This window comes from Lynx rufus, unplaced genomic scaffold, assembly GCF_022079265.1.
Source record: "Lynx rufus isolate CCGP_SWC_20201006 ecotype Redwood Valley unplaced genomic scaffold, mLynRuf1.p SCAF_8, whole genome shotgun sequence".
NCBI classification, from domain to species: Eukaryota; Metazoa; Chordata; class Mammalia; order Carnivora; family Felidae; genus Lynx; species Lynx rufus.
In genome coordinates this window covers 86,051,481-86,069,761 of record NW_025814896.1, presented here as the reverse complement: position 1 = coordinate 86,069,761, position 18,281 = coordinate 86,051,481, and the positions used below count along the sequence as shown (strand labels likewise).

The 18,281-nt window shown below is 40.7% G+C and overlaps 1 protein-coding gene and 1 pseudogene across 3 annotated transcripts in view; both read right to left on the bottom strand.

The window, feature by feature from the left end:
• The window catches only part of APLF (aprataxin and PNKP like factor), a 90,911-nt gene that overhangs the window by 54,764 nt on the left and 17,866 nt on the right, over positions 1 to 18,281 (bottom strand). For all 3 annotated transcript variants that reach the window (XM_047069432.1, XM_047069430.1, XM_047069433.1), the window contains exon 3: positions 5,717 to 5,889. In XM_047069432.1, coding sequence (XP_046925388.1) covers positions 5,717 to 5,889 — 173 coding nt within the window. The remainder of the gene's footprint in view (positions 1 to 5,716; positions 5,890 to 18,281) is intronic.
• Positions 35 to 1,875, bottom strand: LOC124503201 (40S ribosomal protein SA-like; annotated as a pseudogene).

Sequence of the window (18,281 nt, the reverse complement as noted above, 5' to 3'; positions counted from 1 at the left end):
ATTTCCATTTTGTTTGCCTTTGTGGAAGAGTAGCTTAAGACCACTTGGTGGTTGTTCCTACCCATTGAGTCACCTGAGCAATGGGAGCGGCAGACTAGTCTTCAGTGGAGGGCTGAATGGCCCAGTCTTCAGTACGGAACTGCTGAATAGGCACTTGCATACCTTTAGACCAGTCTGCAACTTCAGATTGAGTGACAGTGAACTTAGGAGCTGAAGCAGTCCATTCACCCTGAAATTCCTCCTTGGTCATAGCCTTTTCAGCAGTGGCCTGCTCTTCCTTTTCAATCTCTTCAGGATCTCTGTAGAAGCACAGATCAGGCATAACCTCCCAATGCTGTTCATGGGAAATGGTTCCAGGCATGCACAGAACTTCCCATCCCCCACATCTGACACACTGAGTGAGCTCCCTTGTTGTTTCAAGAGATGGCAATGTCAACATAGTGCAGAGGAGAGTCTGTCTTACACACAGCAACGGTAAGCAGGTTAACTTAAGACCCCTCTGTGAAAGGCTGGTGGTCAGCCTTGGGATCAGTAAACACCAGAAGTCTCAGCTCCCAGAAGGGTGCCTGGGTCTGGTTAGGAAGACAGGAGTGAAACAGCCACAACAGGAGTGGCTCCAGCAACAGCAGCAAACTTCAGCACAGCTCACTGGGCAGTATTCCTGGATGATATGACATATCAGCCAGGTTTTCAATGGCAACAACGGCACAAGCCGCCAGAAGAAGCTTCTCCTAGGTTCTCTTCAGATTTATGATGCAGATACCATCACTTTTCCTTTTGTAAATACACTGTTCCATCTGGAAGTCAAGATTGGTGCCACCAAAGTGGATCCTGCTACAAGGAATTTGAGAATATCCTTCTTCTTCATTTGTAGGACATCAAGGGCTCCAGATATTGTGAAAGCTTCCCTTTAAATAATGACAGGAATCCCCCACTCCAGCAGGAAGCTTGTTCCGGTGGCTTTGGGGGATGCTGGGGACCCCAAAGGGCATTCTTGCAGAACAACGCTGTATGAACCCCTCCTTGGGTAGCACAAAAAGCTCTATTCTTCTTTTTTTTTTCTTTATTATTATTTTTTTAATGCTTATTTTTGAGAGCATGAACAGGGGAGGGGCAGAGAGAGAGGGAGTCATGGAATCTGAAGCAAGCTCCAGGCTCTGAGCTGTCAGCACAGAGCCTGATGCGGGGCTTGAACTCACAAGCTGTGAGATCATGACCTGAGCTGAAGTTGGATGCTCAATCAACTGAGTCACCCAGGTGCCCCTATTCTTCTTTTTAGAGCCTGTTTTAGCAATTAAGTTATTCTTAAATCTTAAAAATAAACTCCAAATTAGAGTTAAATATAAACCATGTATTTTTCATCTTTAATATAAAATATGCTACTAACATAAATGAGCTGGATTTAGAAATAAGTTTTAAAAACCATAGGGGCACCTGGGTGGCTCAGTTGGTTGAGCATCCAATTCTTGATTCATGATCCCAGCATTGTGTGATGGAGCCCTGTGTCACGCTCTGCACGGAGTGTGGAGCCTGCTTAAGATTCTCTCTCCCCTTCTGTCCCTCTCCCCCATCTCCCACCCTCTCTCCCTAAAATAAAAAAAGAAATCATATACAAATTGTAAACATAAAAAGCACTAAAAATGATGATTACACATCAGAAATCCAATGTATTATGGAAGTACCTGAAAACTCTAAATCATAAACTGGAAAAAGCTAAAAGTGAAATCAACACCCTGAAAGAAATTTTGCACCAGTAAGCTAAAAGCAGAACATTTAATTTTCAAATATAAAATAACACAATTAATTTGGTTACCCTAACCTAGGCACACGATTACCAAAGCATACACAAAGTACTTATTACCTCTTTGAACACATAGCTTGATACCAACAGTACACCAGATACTACTACTCATAATAAATAGCCTACAAAAAGTACAGTGCTGCTAAAGTGGGTTGTATTCTTAACTTTTATCAATACTACAAACATTCAAAGTTTTTTTTTATTTGTTTTTAATGCTTGTTTATTTTTGAGAGAAAGAGAGAGCCGAGTGAGCACGAGTGCAGGAAGGGCAGAGACAGAGGGAGACACAGAATCTGAAGCAGGCTTCGGGCTCCGAGCTGTCAGCACAGAGCCCAGATGTGGGGTTCAAACCTACGAACTGTGAGATCATGACCCAAGCCAAAGTCGAACGCTTAACCAACTGAGCCACCCAGGCGCCCCACAACAAACATTCAAAATTCACTCTTCCCACAATCTGATTTATCTGAGTTACAGCACTGGTCTTTCACGTTAAGGGGACAAGCCTGTTTGAATAGATATATATATATATAAAATTAAAGTTGACATATAATACTTTAAGTATGAGGCAATGACTGTATTTTGTTTTACACAGATGTGCAATATTTTCCAGATTTTTAAAAAAAGTATATAGGGGCATTTGAGTGGCTCAGTCGGCTGAGTGTCTGACTCTTGATTTTGGCTCAGGTCATGATCCCAGGGTAGTGAAATGGAACCCCACATCAAGCTCTGTGCTGAGCATGGAGTCTGCTTAAGATTCTCTCTCTCTCTTTCTCTCTCTCTCTTTCTCTGCCCCTCTCCCTCCTTGCACTCTCTCTAAAATAAAAATAAATGAAAATAAATTATTTTAAAAAGCATATAATTCTACTGTGGAAATTTACTGTAACAAAAAAATTAGTTCTTTATATTTCTCTGGTCAACAGCTGGTTAAAAATAATGTTCTTTCTACATGTGTGATAAGAGAAAAAGAATAGGAAGATATGTAAAGTGGCAAGCAAAGGTTACTGAATTTAACAAATCAAAAAACATTTCCTCACATAATTTCTTTTCATTCACTAGTTTAAGAATTGTAGATGTAATTTATATTTACTGAAATGCACAGATCTGAAGTGCACAATTTGGTCATTTTTGACAAATGCATACATCCATGTAACCTAAACTCTTATTGAGACACAGAATATGTTCATCACCAAAAAGTTTGCCTGTGCCTCTGGAAATAACCACTACCATCATAGTTTAGTTTATTATAGAACGTAATATGAATGTAATCATACAGCAGGTACTGTTTCGCTTCTTAGAGTAGATACCTCAGCATTTTCTAAGTCCACAATCATGTCATCTGTAAATAAAGACAATTTTTTTTATACAAAGAAGTTTCCTTCTTTTTCTGTTTTTTTTTTTTTAATCATGAACAGGTGTTGAATTTGTCAAAGCTATTTTAAGCATCAATTGAAATGACAATTCTTCAATCTGCCGCAGTGAAATTCATTGATTTTTATATGATAAATCCACCTTGTGGTCTTCAAATTCCACTTGGTTATGGTATATTACCCTTTCTACAAATTGCTGGATTTGACTTCTCTATATTCTTATGAGGAATATTGGTCTAGTTTTCTTGTAATGTTATTGTCTGATTTTGGTATCAGGATTATGGAAGCTTCCCAAAATGAGTGAGAATGTATACCCTCTTCTATTTGGAGAAGAGTATAGTATTGGTATTACTTTCTTGAAAGTTCATAGAACTCACTAGTGAAGGTCCTTGTGGCAAATTCTTAAATTGTAAATTCAATTTCTTTAATAAATAAAAAATTCATTAGATTTTCTATATCTTCCTGTATTAATTTTGGTGAATTATGTTTTCCCAGGAATGCATTCATTCATTTAGGCTGTCAAATTCACTGGCATAAAGTTTTAAATAATATTTCTTCATTATTTTTTTAAGGTCTGTAAAATCACTACTGATAGATTTATTCTATTTCTGATATTGATAATTTGTATTTTTTTCATTTTGTTCATTTTTTTCTTGGGCAGCCTAAGTTTACCAATTTTATTAATCTTTTCAAAGAACCAACTTTTGGTTTTGTTGATTTTCTTTGTTATTTGTCTATTTTTATTTCACTGACTCCTAGTCTTACTCTTATTTCCTTTTTTCTATTTGCTTTGGCATTAATTTGCTCCTGTCTGCCTATCTTCTTAAAGGAGAAGCACACATCATTGGTTTTATAACTTTCTTCTCTTCTAATACAGGCATTTAATATAAATTTCCCTCTACTTCACCTCACAAATTTTTATGCTGTTTTCAGTATTTGTTCAAAATCTTTTCTTTTTTTATTTTTTAAGTTTATTTATTTTTGAGAAAGAGTGTGTGTGTGCATATGCAAGGGAGGGGCAGGAAGAGAGGGAGAGAGAGAATCCCAAACAGGGTCCATCTGCACTGTCAGCTAGGAGCCCCGCACGGGGCTCAAACTCACGAACCATGAGATCATGAGCTGAGCCAAAACCAAGAGTTGGATGCTTAACTGACTGAGCCACCCAGGTGCCCCAAAATGTTTTCTAATTTTCCTTGTGATTTCTCCTAGACATATAAGTTATTCAGAAGTATGCCCTTTAATTTTAAGTTTGGGGAGATTTTTCTATTTTATTGTTATTGATTTTTTTTAATTTTTAAGTTTATTTACTTATTTTAAGAGAGAGAGAGTGGGGGAGGGACAGAGAAAGACAGAGAGAGAGAATCCCAAGCAGGCTCCACACTGTTAGCATGAAGCCTGACTCAGGGCTTGAACTCACAAACAGTGAGATCATGCCTGACCTGAGCTGAAATCAAGAGTCAGACGCTTTAACGAACTGAGCCACGCAGACGCCCCTGTATTGTTATTGATTTTTAATTTAATACTACTATGATCACAAAACACACTCTATACTTCTGTCCATTTACTTCTATAAGTCCAGTTTATGTACTCTATAAAAGCTGAAACAGCAGTAAATAATCTGCTAATGACTGCCTGAACAAAAGGAGTGCATTAATTTTAACTTTACATCAGATGTTTATTGTAATACCTGATTTCCTCAGTTTCTCCATTCTATATTTTCTGGGTTTTTTTTTTTCTTTTTTTAGAGAGAGAGTGAGAAAAAGAGCTGGGAGAGGGGCAGAGGGACAGAGAGAGAGAATCTTTTTTCTTTTAAAATTTATTTACTTGAGAGAGAGAGAGAGCACAAGCGGGGGAGAAGCAGAAAAAAAGGGAGAGAAACAATCCCAAGCAGACCCTGCACTCTCAGCTGTCAGCATGGTGCCCTACTTCGGGCTTGAACTCACAAACTTTGAGATCATGATCTGAACCAAAATCAAGAATCAGATGCTTAACTGACTGAGCCACCCAGACCCCCTGAGAGGGAGAGAGAATCTTAAGCAGGCTCCATGCACAGCATGGAGCCCAATGCGGGGCTCGATTCCACAACCCTGGGATCATGACCTGAGACCAAATCAAGAGTCAGATGCTCAAACAACTGAGCACCCAGGCACCCCATTTTTCTGTTATTTTTATAAGAAAGAGGAGTTATATGAGTGTAGTCTAAGCCAGAGGTTAATTCGTTAATAAAATTTCAAAAGCTAAAAGAAAAGATTAAGAAAATGTAGTTGGTTTCAAATTAACTATCCTAGTTACTATTAAATGCAAAATACATTCTGAACACATTGGCAAAAGACACACTGCATGTGAGCAATCACTATTGAGACCTAAGTTTCCAGTGTCAAATGTTTTCTAGAGAAATACACACACACACACACAAACACACACACACCATGTAACTCCTATATTGCCAATATAGTTTAACCCTGATATGGTTTCTACTGAAGCATTTGTGGATGGCTGAGGAATTAGATTACAAATATCATTACTTAATTTCATCAGGCATTCTTACCTTAAAGTACATTCCATTTCTGTTTCAGAGTGTGTAGAGAAAACACAAAAAATGTATTTGTCGACCAGCAAAGAAAAACTGTCTCCAGGATTCAACGAGCGCCATAGATTTCTCTTCAATGGTAAGAGCTGGCTCTTCTCAGAAGACTGATAAAAACATGGATTTGTGTGTATCTAACAAATAAAAAAGAATATAGTGAAATAACTCTAAATTATGAGAAAAATACAACTAAATACAAACTGGTCCAAAATTTCAGTATCAAAACAATTTCGGTACAAACTTAAGACTTAAAAGTCTAATAAATTTGGCACTTGTAAGTACCATAATCATTATCTATACATAAAAAAGGGAAGAGAACTAAAATATACCTCCCATTTCCCTAGGAATCAAAGAAAGAAGCAAAGTTATCAATTACCTGGTGAAAAACTACTTCTGCTTTGCTTAAGAGGCGCACTCAGACATTGGAAAGAGAAACATGAAAAATAATTCTCAGTATGGAAACTGAGTCCCCTAACTTTCATATCTGTAATTCACTAATCTCTTGGAAATGGATAGCTTCTTTTATACTTATTTTCTCCTAGTAATTTCTTACTATGATTAAAAAGTGAGCTACTATGAAAAGAGAGACTTTGATCAAGTCTCTCAAGCAAACAACATAGCTTGTTTTGATTGGTTTTGCTCCTCACTGAGGAGTTTTCTAACATAGATTAATACGGAAAAAGAAGCATTAAGACAAAAGGTCCAAAAACAAATAAATAAATAAATAAATAAGCATTGTTGCCTACACGCCCAAATTAAAACAAACACACAACAACAAAAAAAACTTTGAAAGCTAGAATGAATATAATTTATCTAGTTCTGGCAATTTAATTTCATGAGGATCTGGCCATAAGTCCTTCCTATATATATCTGCAATTGAAAAGATTTCTATTTCTTTTAAATCTGTTAAAAGAATGCTGTGAAATATAATGTGGAGATAAATTTAGAGGTAGAAATTAAACACAGAGACTATACAAATTTGGTAGGCAATTATTTTATAGGTCAGAGTTATTTTACAAACTATATACAAGACTTCATAAGAATGGACATGCAATGTAACACCTATTTATGCAACACCATATCGCTAAAAAGAGTTGTGAATGCTTCATTTTTAAAAATCAAGTTATAATTTAAACTATGTTTAGAAATCTTTCATTACAGTACCAACCACCCCTAACTTATCTCTCAAAGTGGCTCTGGCTCATGGCTAGGGTTTTTGAGCGAGGACAAGCCACCAGATTCTGAGCTTGTACACACTGCTGGGCTTGGAAATTCTTCCCTGTTACTCCTCAGACTTTTAAATGAATCTTCCCCTTCCTTGAGTATACCATGATCACCAGAGTCAGGGATGTTAAGTAACAAGGACAAGAATCAGGATAGAAATATCAATAGCTTCTGCCTGAACCCCAAATATTCTATAAACGAGGTTTGCTTCTAATAGGCTAAGATAAGACCATGCTCTTATTCATTAGTATCTTAAACATTCAAGTGAATCTCTAAACATTAAATAACATAGTTTAAATAACATAGTTCTAAGTTTTCAAAGGCTAAGATGTTAACTACAAAGGCATAATATTCTAAAAGTAGAAAAGGTAAAATACTTTAGGAAAAAGAAACTAATTACATTCCTTTAATAAGACATCACAAGCCCAAAGTCAAAACAAACATTCATTTTTCAGTATTTTTTACTCAGTTGAATGCAGTTAACATTTTTTAAAATTTTATTTAAAGTTTGTTTGTTTTTAATTTAAATATGAGACAGTTAACATATAGTGTAATAATGGTTTCAGAAGTAGAATTTAGTGATTCATCACTTACATATAACACCCAGTGCTCATCCCAGCAAGTGCCCTCCTTATTCCCGCACCCAACACCCCACCAACAACCCTCAGTTTGTGCTCTGTATTTAAGAGTTACTTATGGTTTGCCTCCCTCTCTGTTTTTATCTTATTATTCCTTCCCTTCCCCTATATTCATCTGTTTTGTTTCTTAAATTCTACATGAGTGAAATCCTATATTTATCTTTCTCTGACTTCACTTAGCATAACACATTCTAGTTCTATCCATTGTTGTAAATAGCAAGACTCCATTCTTTCTGATCTTCAAGTAATATTCCAATGCATATATGTCTCACATCTTCTTTATCCATTCATCAGTCGATGGACATTTGAGCTCTTTCCATAATTTGGCTATTGTTGATATGCACTTAACATTTAAATTTCAAGTGGTCAAATATCAGGTATTTAGCAAATCCAGTCATAGAGAAAGTGGATCAATGTATGTGGTCTATGATCATCTGTTTCTTTTCCTAAAATTGTTCATACAGGGGATTCCAGAACCAAGAGCAAAAACGACATTCCAAGAAATCTAGTATTTGGTCCTACAAATTAAACCTAAATATTACTTATTGAATACATTTTTAAACGGCTTTGAGAGAGAGAGAGAGGGAGTGTGCCCATGAGCCAGGCAGAGGGAGAAAGAGAGAATCTTAAGCAGGCTCTATGCTCAGCACGGAGCCCAATGCAGGGCTCGATCCCACAACCCTGGGATCATGACCTGAGTCAAAATCAAGAATCAGACCCTCAGCTGCCTCGGTGGCTCAGTTGGTTAAGCAGCCGACTTCGGCTCAGGTCATGATCTCACAGTTCAAAGGCTCATGAGTTCAAGCCTTGCATAGGGCTCTGTGCTGACAGCTCAGAGCCTGGAGCCTGCTTTGGATTCTGTGTCTCCCCCTCTTTCTACTCCTCTCCTGCTCACACTTGCTCTCTCTCTCTCTCTCTCAAAAATAAGTAAACATTTAAAAAAAATTTTTTTAAAGAATCACTCAACTGACTAAACCACCCAGGTGCCCCAGGTTTTTAAAATCTATGTCAAATTACATATGCTTCAACTAAAAAGCTACACAGACATGAAGTCCAAAACAAACCGTTTTTTAAAAGTTATAAAGTAGACAAAAATCTAGCAGTATTAAGAAACAAAAAGGGAGACGACACACATATACACACACACCACACATACATACATTTTGGAATGAAAAGAATGACATTAAATACACACAAAACTTAGTAGAATACTGCAAATACTTCATGCCAATATATTCGTAAAGAAGGCCAAAACTGACAATCATCTTAGAGTATACACCAATTGACTTAAAAAAAAACAAAAACAAAAACAAAAAACAAGCACGCACGTGTGTGCGTGTGTGTGTGTGTGTGTTTCTTTTGGATTAGACCTATAATGTTTTAACAATATAATCAGTAATTAAAAATCTTTCTAATCTCTCCCTAAACAAGATCCAAATGGATTTAAAAATTTTCTGGGGGCGCCTGGGTGACGCAGTCGGTTAAGCATCCGACTTCAGCCAGGTCACGATCTCGCGGTCCGTGAGTTCGAGCCCCGCGTCAGGCTCTGGGCTGATGGCTCAGAGCCTGGAGCCTGTTTCCGATTCTGTGTCTCCCTCTCTCTCTGCCCCTCCCCCGTTCATGCTCTGTCTCTCTCTGTCCCAAAAATAAATAAATGTTGAAAAAAAAATTAAAAAAAAAATTTTTTTCCGAATATTCAAAGTCTTCCTGAGACCGGAAAAAGATGGAAAGCTCTCCAATTCCTTTAATAAGGTTAAGTTTACTTTGATTCTAAAAGTGGATTAAGGCAGGCAAAATACCGGCAAACCCAAACTCACAGTAAATAAAAGATATGAGCTACCTATATGAGAAGCATATTTTTGGTAAGTGCCTTTTAACATATCCATGGGAGTAGAAGTGCAAACTTAAATATATTATGCTATAATTTTAGAAGTGGTGCAAAGGATGCATTGTCCCTGAAGAAATGGAACTAAATAAAATACAAAGCAGTTTTCTACAGCTTTCTCTTGAAATTATCATAAACATTAAAGAAAGATTAATGTGTACACCCAAAAAAAAAAGTTCCTCTCATTTTCAATTTTTTTTTTTTAATTTGGGAAGCCTTGTTTTTCTTTTCTTTCTGAAAGGGCGGGCGTACGCCGGCCGGCTCCATCTTGTTCTGTGTCCTTCACCTAGACCACGCCTCCGGCTCCATCTTGTTCTGTGTCCTTCACCTAGACCACGCCTCCGGCTCCATCTTGTTCTGTGTCCTTCACCTAGACCACGCCTCCTCCCTTTGAGTGACCTCCCGCTCACCCATTCAAGCTTCCTGATCAAAACACGCCCCTTCCCCAGCCAATCGGCTGCCCCTAGACCCCTATAAAACCTTTGTGCTTTTGAAACTCTCTCTCTCTCCCTGGTATCTCACCGCTGCGTCAGTGCAGGTAGGGGACTGAGCTCGAGCTAGCTCGAATAAAGGCTCTTTTGCTTTTGCATCGGACTCGGCTTCCTGGTGGTCTTTGGGGATCACGAATTCTGGGCACAACATTTGGGGGCTCGTCCGGGATCCCCAAGACCCCCAAGGGACCCCCGACCCGGAGAGCCTGACTGGCCACGGTTAGTGTCTGTCCGTTTGTTCTTTTCTGTGTGAGCTCATTTCTGGAATTCTGGTAGTGCCCGACGCGGTCTAAGTGGACGCACTGGAGGACCACGGGCCGGGAGTTTCGGAAGACGTTCCGATTCTCCCTTCTGGAGGGACGTGGAATCCCCTCAAAGGTCTAAGACGAGGCGGGTCGCTCCCGCTGGTTGGCGTGAGGCCGTCGTCTTTGGAGGGACGTGGAATCCCCTTATCGGTTTTGGAGGGACGTGGAATCCCCTCATCGGTTTCGGAGGGACGTGGAATCCCCTCAAAGGTCTAAGCTAGCTTGCAGTTTTGCTTCCATGGAATTGGAAGACTTTCTAGGGGCCCTCTGGTTGTCTTGTTTTTGTGTTTCTCTGTTTTGTTCTGTGGACTTACTGGACGGACGTTATGGGACAGACTCAGACTACTCCTCTAAGTATTATGATTGATCACTTTAAGGATGTGAGGGGAAGAGCTAACAACCTCAGTGTGGAAGTCCGAAAGGGTCGGTTGCAGTTTTTTTGTTCTAGCGAGTGGCCAACTTTCAATGTTGGATGGCCACCAGAGGGGACCTTCGACCTCCCTGCCATCCACCGAGTCAGGAGTATCATCTCTCGGCCTACAACGGGTCATCTTGATCAACTCCCTTACATTATCACTTGGCAGGACCTTGTAGAAGACCCACCCTCTTGGCTTAAGCCCTTCCTAGCCCTGCTCCCTCCAGAGCCAAAACCCATTCTTGCTTTGCAGGGGACAAAGAAGAAGAAAAGTCTTATCCAGCCTTCAGCACCCCTCTACCCTGTCTTACAAGGGGGTACTGAAGAAGAATTAATTTTTCCTCCCCCGTATAACCCCTCTAGGATGCCGGAAGAACACCATCCTCCCCCTCCGGGGGAGGCAGACGCTGTTCTGAGAGCGGGAGGCGGAAACTCTCCAGTGGGAAGCCCGCCCTTTACCAGACAAGGGGCTCAGAGGGAGCAATCCGCCTCCACCGCCAACTCCACTCTTCTGCCCCTGCGAGCCACCGGACCCCCAGACGCGGAGGGGAATCAGCCCCATCACTATTGGCCCTTCGCCACTAGTGACCTCTACAATTGGAAAGCTCAGAATCCTAAGTTTTCCAAGAAACCGGCAGGGCTTATTGATTTATTAGACTCTGTTCTTTTTACCCATCAGCCCATGTGGGATGATTGCCAGCAGCTTTTGCAGGTCCTGTTCACGACTGAAGAAAGAGAAAGAATCCTCAATGAGGCCCGAAAACTTGTTCCGGGCGCAGACGGGAATCCCACCACCAACCAGGCTCAGATAGATGCCTTCTTCCCCTTAACTCGGCCCCAGTGGGATTTCAACACGGCAGAAGGTTCTGGTATACTGTACTAGATTTAAAGGACGCCTTCTTCAGTCTGCCGCTGGCACCCCAGAGCCAACCCTTGTTCGCCTTTGAGTGGCATGATCCGGAGGAGGGCTACAGTGGGCAACTCACCTGGACACGGCTACCTCAGGGATTCAAAAATTCACCCACCATCTTCGACGAGGCACTACACGAGGACCTGGGTGAGTACAGAAGGGAGCACCCTGGCCACACCCTCCTACAGTACGTAGATGACATCCTGATTGCTGCCGACATGGCCAAAGACTGTGAGCGAGGGACCCAGGACCTGCTGGCTACCCTGGGGGCCTTGGGGTACCGGGCATCCGTGAAGAAGGCTCAGATATGCAGGGAGAGGGTAAGTTACCTGGGATATATCCTGGAGGGTGGACAGCGGCGGTTATCAGATGCCAGAAAAAAAAGTGTCCTAAAGATCCCTACTCCCACCTCCCGAAGAGAAGTGAGGGAAGTCCTAGGATCAGCCGGCTACTGCCGTCTCTGGGTTCCAGGTTTTGCTGAGGTTGCCAAGCCCCTATATGAAGCCACCAAAGAGGGGAAAACATTTAAATGGACTGAAAAAGAAGAAATTGCCTTTAATCAGTTAAAAAAGGCCCTCTTAAGTGCCCCAGCCCTGGGCCTACCAGACATTACGAAACCCTTCCACCTCTTTGTAGGTGAACATAAGGGAATAGCAAAAGGGGTTCTAACTCAAGCCTTAGGCCCCTGGAACCGCCCAGTGGCTTACCTGTCTAAGAAACTAGACCCAGTGGCTGCCGGCTGGCCGCCATGCCTAAGAATTATTGCGGCGACAGCACTCCTAGTCAAGGATGCAGATAAACTGACCCTAGGACAGGAGATCTGGATCACGACCCCACACGCCATTGAAGGAGTCCTGAAACAGCCTCCGGATAGATGGATGAGCAATACACGTATGACTCATTACCAGAGCCTCCTACTCAACCCTCCACGAGTGCAGTTCCACCCCAGTGCAGCCCTCAATCCTGCAACCCTGCTGCCCGACCCTGACCTAGGTGCTCCACTACATGACTGTGCGGGAATCCTGGAACAAGTACATGGATTCCGGATGGACCTGACCGACCGGCCCCTCCCCGATGCCGAGGCTACTTGGTTCACTGATGGCAGCAGCTTTGTGCAAGACGGACACAAGTATGCGGGTGCAGCGGTGGTCACCGAAACGGACACCGTATGGGTGGAGGCTCTACCCTCCGGAACGTCAGCCCAGCGAGCAGAGCTCATAGCCCTCACCAAGGCGCTGATGCTGGGAGCTGGAAAACGGCTTAACACCTACACAGACAGCCGTTATGCATTTGCCACAGCTCATATTCATGGGGCAATTTATCAGGAGAGGGAGTTACTGACGGCAGAAGGACGGACTATAAAAAATAAGCAGGAAATACTTAACCTGCTTATGGCCTTATGGCTTCCTGCCAAGCTAGCCATTATCCACTGCCAAGGGCACCAAAAAGCTGATAACCCAGTAGCTAGAGGTAATCGAAAGGCTGACCAGGCAGCCAAGGCAGTAGCCCTTACTCCAGTCCCCACCATGACCATACAACTACCAGGAGGAGTTACAGCAGATCAAGAAACTCCCCATGGCCCAGGAGATAAAGGGATGGTGGTATACACCTAACAAGGAGCTCGTGCTGCCAGACCAGCTCGGAGTCTCAATATTAGAGCACATGCATCGGTCTACTCACATGGGGGCCCGAAAATTAAAAGACTTAATCCAACATGCCGGAATCAAGATTCACCAACAGGACACCAAAATAGAGCAAGTTGTATCTGCCTGCAAGACCTGCCAACTCACCAACGCGAGAGCCACATCAAATAAAAAAGGAACCAGGCTCAGAGGCACCAGACCGGGAGCCCAATGGGAAGTTGACTTCACTGAAGTCAAACCAAGAAAGTATGGTTATAAATATCTTTTAGTATTTACAGACACCTTCTCTGGCTGGGTGGAGGCATACCCAACCAAGCATGAAACGGCTCAGACGGTGGCTAAGAAGCTACTAGAAGACATCTTACCCAGGTATGGTTTTCCTGCCATGGTAGGATCAGACAATGGACCAGTTTTTATCTCGCAGGTAACACAGGCAGTAGCCAAGGCGGTGGGGCGAACTGGAAATTACATTGTGCTTATAGGCCCCAGAGCTCAGGACAGGTAGAAAGAATGAATAGAACCCTAAAAGAGACCCTTACCAAATTAACCATGGAGACTGGCGGGGACTGGGTGACTCTCCTACCGTACGCCCTTTACCAGGTTAGAAACACTCCTTACACTCTGGGTTTTACTCCCTACGAGATCATGTTTGGCAGGCCACCCCCTGTTATTCCCAGCCTTCGAGCTGAACTTATTGCTGAGTTTAAAGATCAAGAACTTTTTCTTTCCTTGAGAGGGCTCCAGAGGGCTCATGAGGACATTTGGCCGCGCCTCCGTGCCATCTACGAGGCTGGCCCAACCCCGACACCTCATCAGTACAGGCCGGGAGACTGGGTCTATGTCAAGAGGCACCACCGAGAGACCCTCGAGCCGCGCTGGAAGGGACCCTACATCGTGGTGCTGACAACCCCCACCGCTCTCAAAGTAGACAGCATCGCGACCTGGGTCCATCACACCCACGTTCGGCCAGCGGACCCCTCCTCAATCCAGAAGGACTTCGTCACGCGATGGGCCATCAGTCGGGACCAACACAACCCGCTCAAGCTCAAGCTACAGCGCATTCGACCCACCTAATATTGGTAACTCTGTCAACTCTGCTTGTCATTGCTCATGCTGCCGGGAGTCCCCACGCCCCCCAGAACATCGCCTGGCAGATCACAGACACCAGCTCGGGGACAATACTTAATCAGACCTCCCAGAGCCACCCCAGGGACACATGCTTCCCAGAACTTAGCGTAAAACCTCCAAACTCTGTTCCCCTTGTCACCATAAATGCAGCCGGTCCCATGATTGGGTCCGTAAGCTACATGACAAGGGGGGAATGAAAGGGCGGGTCTACGCCGGCCGGCTCCATCTTGTTCTGTGTCCTTCACCTAGACCACGCCTCCGGCTCCATCTTGTTCTGTGTCCTTCACCTAGACCACGCCTCCTCCCTTTGAGTGACCTCCTGCTCACCCATTCAAGCTTCCTGATCAAAACACGCCCCTTCCCCAGCCAATCGGCTGCCCCTAGACCCCTATAAAACCTTTGTGCTTTTGAAACTCTCTCTCTCCCTGGTATCTCACCGCTGCGTCAGTGCAGGTAGGGGACTGAGCTCGAGCTAGCTCGAATAAAGGCTCTTTTGCTTTTGCATCGGACTCGGCTCCCTGGTGGTCTTTGGGGATCACGAATTCTGGGCACAACACTTTCCTTCTTTTTTTTTTTTTTTTTTACAAAATGAGCTGTGGAAAAGCTATTGTAGTATTTTATAGCTTTTTTCCAACTACACTCATAATTTCATAGGAGGAAAAACAATCACAGCTCAGGAATTTTATTGCACAAAAGAAAAAACACAGTCACCTAAAGATGGATATTTTAAGGATTAATACCAAATGGCAAAAAAATATATTCTTCTGCAATTTATATGTACTTTTAGAACTACTCCCTCAGTCATCCAAGAACCAAAAAGAGTACGATTTTACTAAAATGAAATAAAAGCATTGACAGCTATGAATTTACCCAGAGGACATATCTAACTACTGGTGATATAGTCATTTACAGAGAACACTGTCGTTTTGCCTTTATAATACATTTTCTCCCTGCTGATACCAGACTGGAGATTAAATTTAAATGACTCACAAATAAGCTAACATCATCTCCTATGAGCTAACATTATCTCCTCATGCACTATTTCCAAGAACTGCTGAGAGCTAGAGTCTTTTTTAAAAGGAAATATTAGAGGGGGGAAAAGAAAGACAAATTCATCCAATTTAAAAGTACAAATTAGTAATTGCACTAATTGCATTCATCCATCATTGTCAAAGTTATGTTTCTATTTGATTGGATTTCTAATTTGAAGGAAAGTAGAAAAAATTTAATCACTTAAACATAATTTGGGGTAGATAGCATACAGAAAGGATCATAATAAAACATTTGTTATAATTCATTTACACAATTTTACAAAAAACTTTTAAACCATGGCTTCTCTTTCAAAATTTTATTTCAGTTGTACATATAACCTGCTTTAATAGATCAATTTGTGATTGACTACAGAACAGAAGGTAAATGATATTTAGCACATGTTAAGATTAAATGAATGAATTAGAAGTTACTTGTCTATCTCTTTATTTTCAAGACCTTAACATTTCTATTAACAACTATGGTCAGTTTAGAATTTCTCTAAATTTCCCTAAATCACACCTTGATGGTGCAGCTACATTAAGCAGGTGAATAAACAAATACACCTATTTCAAGGAGATAGGCATTTTGTTGCAACCACATTAACATAAACAAGAAATCAAGCATTATATAAAGCAAAGGACCTATATGTATATCACCAAGTCTAAGAAGCAACTTTCCTTCGAATGGTATGGTGTAAATAATTCTCAGAATAAAATTCAAAACCCAATTAAATACTATTCTAAAAAATAAAATTCGAGTACTAGAGTTGTACATTTCCTTAAAAATAAATACATTTTTTTCATGTCCTTTCATGTTTAGTAGTTTGGCATTACAAAAGTAGCTGCATCACATTGTACTGTTATTCACTACACCTTTTTCATGTCATAAGTGTTCAATAATAATTTTTAAAGACATAATACGTGTTAGATATTATGTGTGGATCCACCACCCAGTTTCAGAAAAAGAATATTAACTTTTTTAAAAAATTTTTTTTAATGTTTATTTATTTTTGAGAGAGAGAGAGACAGAATGCAAGTGGGTAAGGGGCAGAGAGAGAGGGAAACACAGAAGCAGAAGCAGACTCCAGGCTCTGAGCTGTCAGCACAGAGCCCAACGCAGGGCTCGAACTCATGAGCTGTGAGGTCATGACCTGAGCTGAAGTTGGATGCTCAACCGACTGAGCCACCCAGGCGCTCCAAGAATATTAACTTTTGATGTCCCTTTTGAGTCATTCCCTATCCCATTCTCTTCTTAGTTCGCTCAAAGGTAATTATTATACTGACTGTTGTATCTATCGCTTCCCTAATGTTATTATTTTGGCACTCAAGTTGATGATCATGAATATACTGTTTATTTTTGTAGAATTTTTAATCTTATATAAATGAAACTATACTGTATATATTCTTTCAATGTTGCTTTTATCAATGTCATGCTCCTGATTCTAATCTATATTTTTCATGCTTTCACTGTAATTTATCCTCACTGTTGTAGTGTATTTCATTAAATAAATATATCACAATATATTTATCAATTCCATTGTTGATAGAAATTTATGTTGCGTCTAGTTTCTTGCTATTATATAAATAACTTTGCTTTTCAGGTTCTTGTACACATCTATGCATGTATGAGATCTGGCTTGTAGGAAATGCACGCCTTCATCTTTAGGAAATTAACGTCAAGCTATTTTTCAAAGTGGCTACAACATTTAAGCTCCCACCAAAAGTTTATAACTGTTCTACTTGTTTACATCCTCATCAATACTTGAAATTGTTAGACTTTTCATTTTTGTCAATCTGTTGGGTGTGCAATGGTATCTCACTGCAGTTTCCTTACATTTCGATGCTTAATAACAATGCTGAGTACTTTTCTCATGTTTACTAAACAGTCAGGTTTCCAATTCTATAATGTGCCACTCAAGTAAGTCTTTAGCCCATACTTTGATTGGATTGTTTATCTTTTCTCATTGATTGAAGGCATTTGCTATATATTTTGGATATCATTCCTTTGTCAACTACTTGCGTTTTAAATAACTTTTCCCTGCTATGTTTTTCATTTTCATTATAGTGTTTTGATAAGCAAAGTTTCTTAATTTTAACGTAATTGGATTTTTTTAATCTTTCTTTTTATAGCTATTTTAAAACTTCCCTACTCTAATGTCACAAAGGTTTTTTCCTATATAATCTAACAGTTTTACCGTTTGACTTTCACACTTAAGCCACCTAAAACTGATTTGTGTGTATGGTTTGAGGCAGGAGGTCTAATTTTTTTCCCCTAAACAAATAACAAACTATTCCAGTACCACTGATTGATGAAAACTCCCCCTCTCCACTGATGGCAGTGCCAGCTCTGGCCCAAATCAAATTCCCACATACATAAGACTGGATCTAAGGGGGCTTTCAGTTGTAAACTTCTACTCAACTGAAGGAACCAAATCATCTTGTGAAGAAAACTCACCAGTTAGTCTTACCTTCAAGAAATTTTTTAAAGAAGAGAATATCAAATGGCAAAGGAATCCTGACTTGGGAAATATAATGAAAAAATAATAATAATAATGCATAGGGTTCAAAGAACCTGAGTTCTAATTCCCACTTAACAACTTGCCGACTTTGTACAATTAGGTATTCTCCAGAGGGCCCTGATATTCTAAATTGTCAAAAACAATGCTGCCAAGGAAAAGGTAAAAAAATATTTATCTTTCTCCCATGTATATAAGGTCATATTTACTAGAAAGTTCATAAATTATACTAATAATATTTAAAAGATAAATATGAACAAAAGTATAATTTTAAAAAACCTTATTGTACCAAATTTTAGTTTTATACCTATAATCTAATGAGGAATTTTTTTCTCTAGTT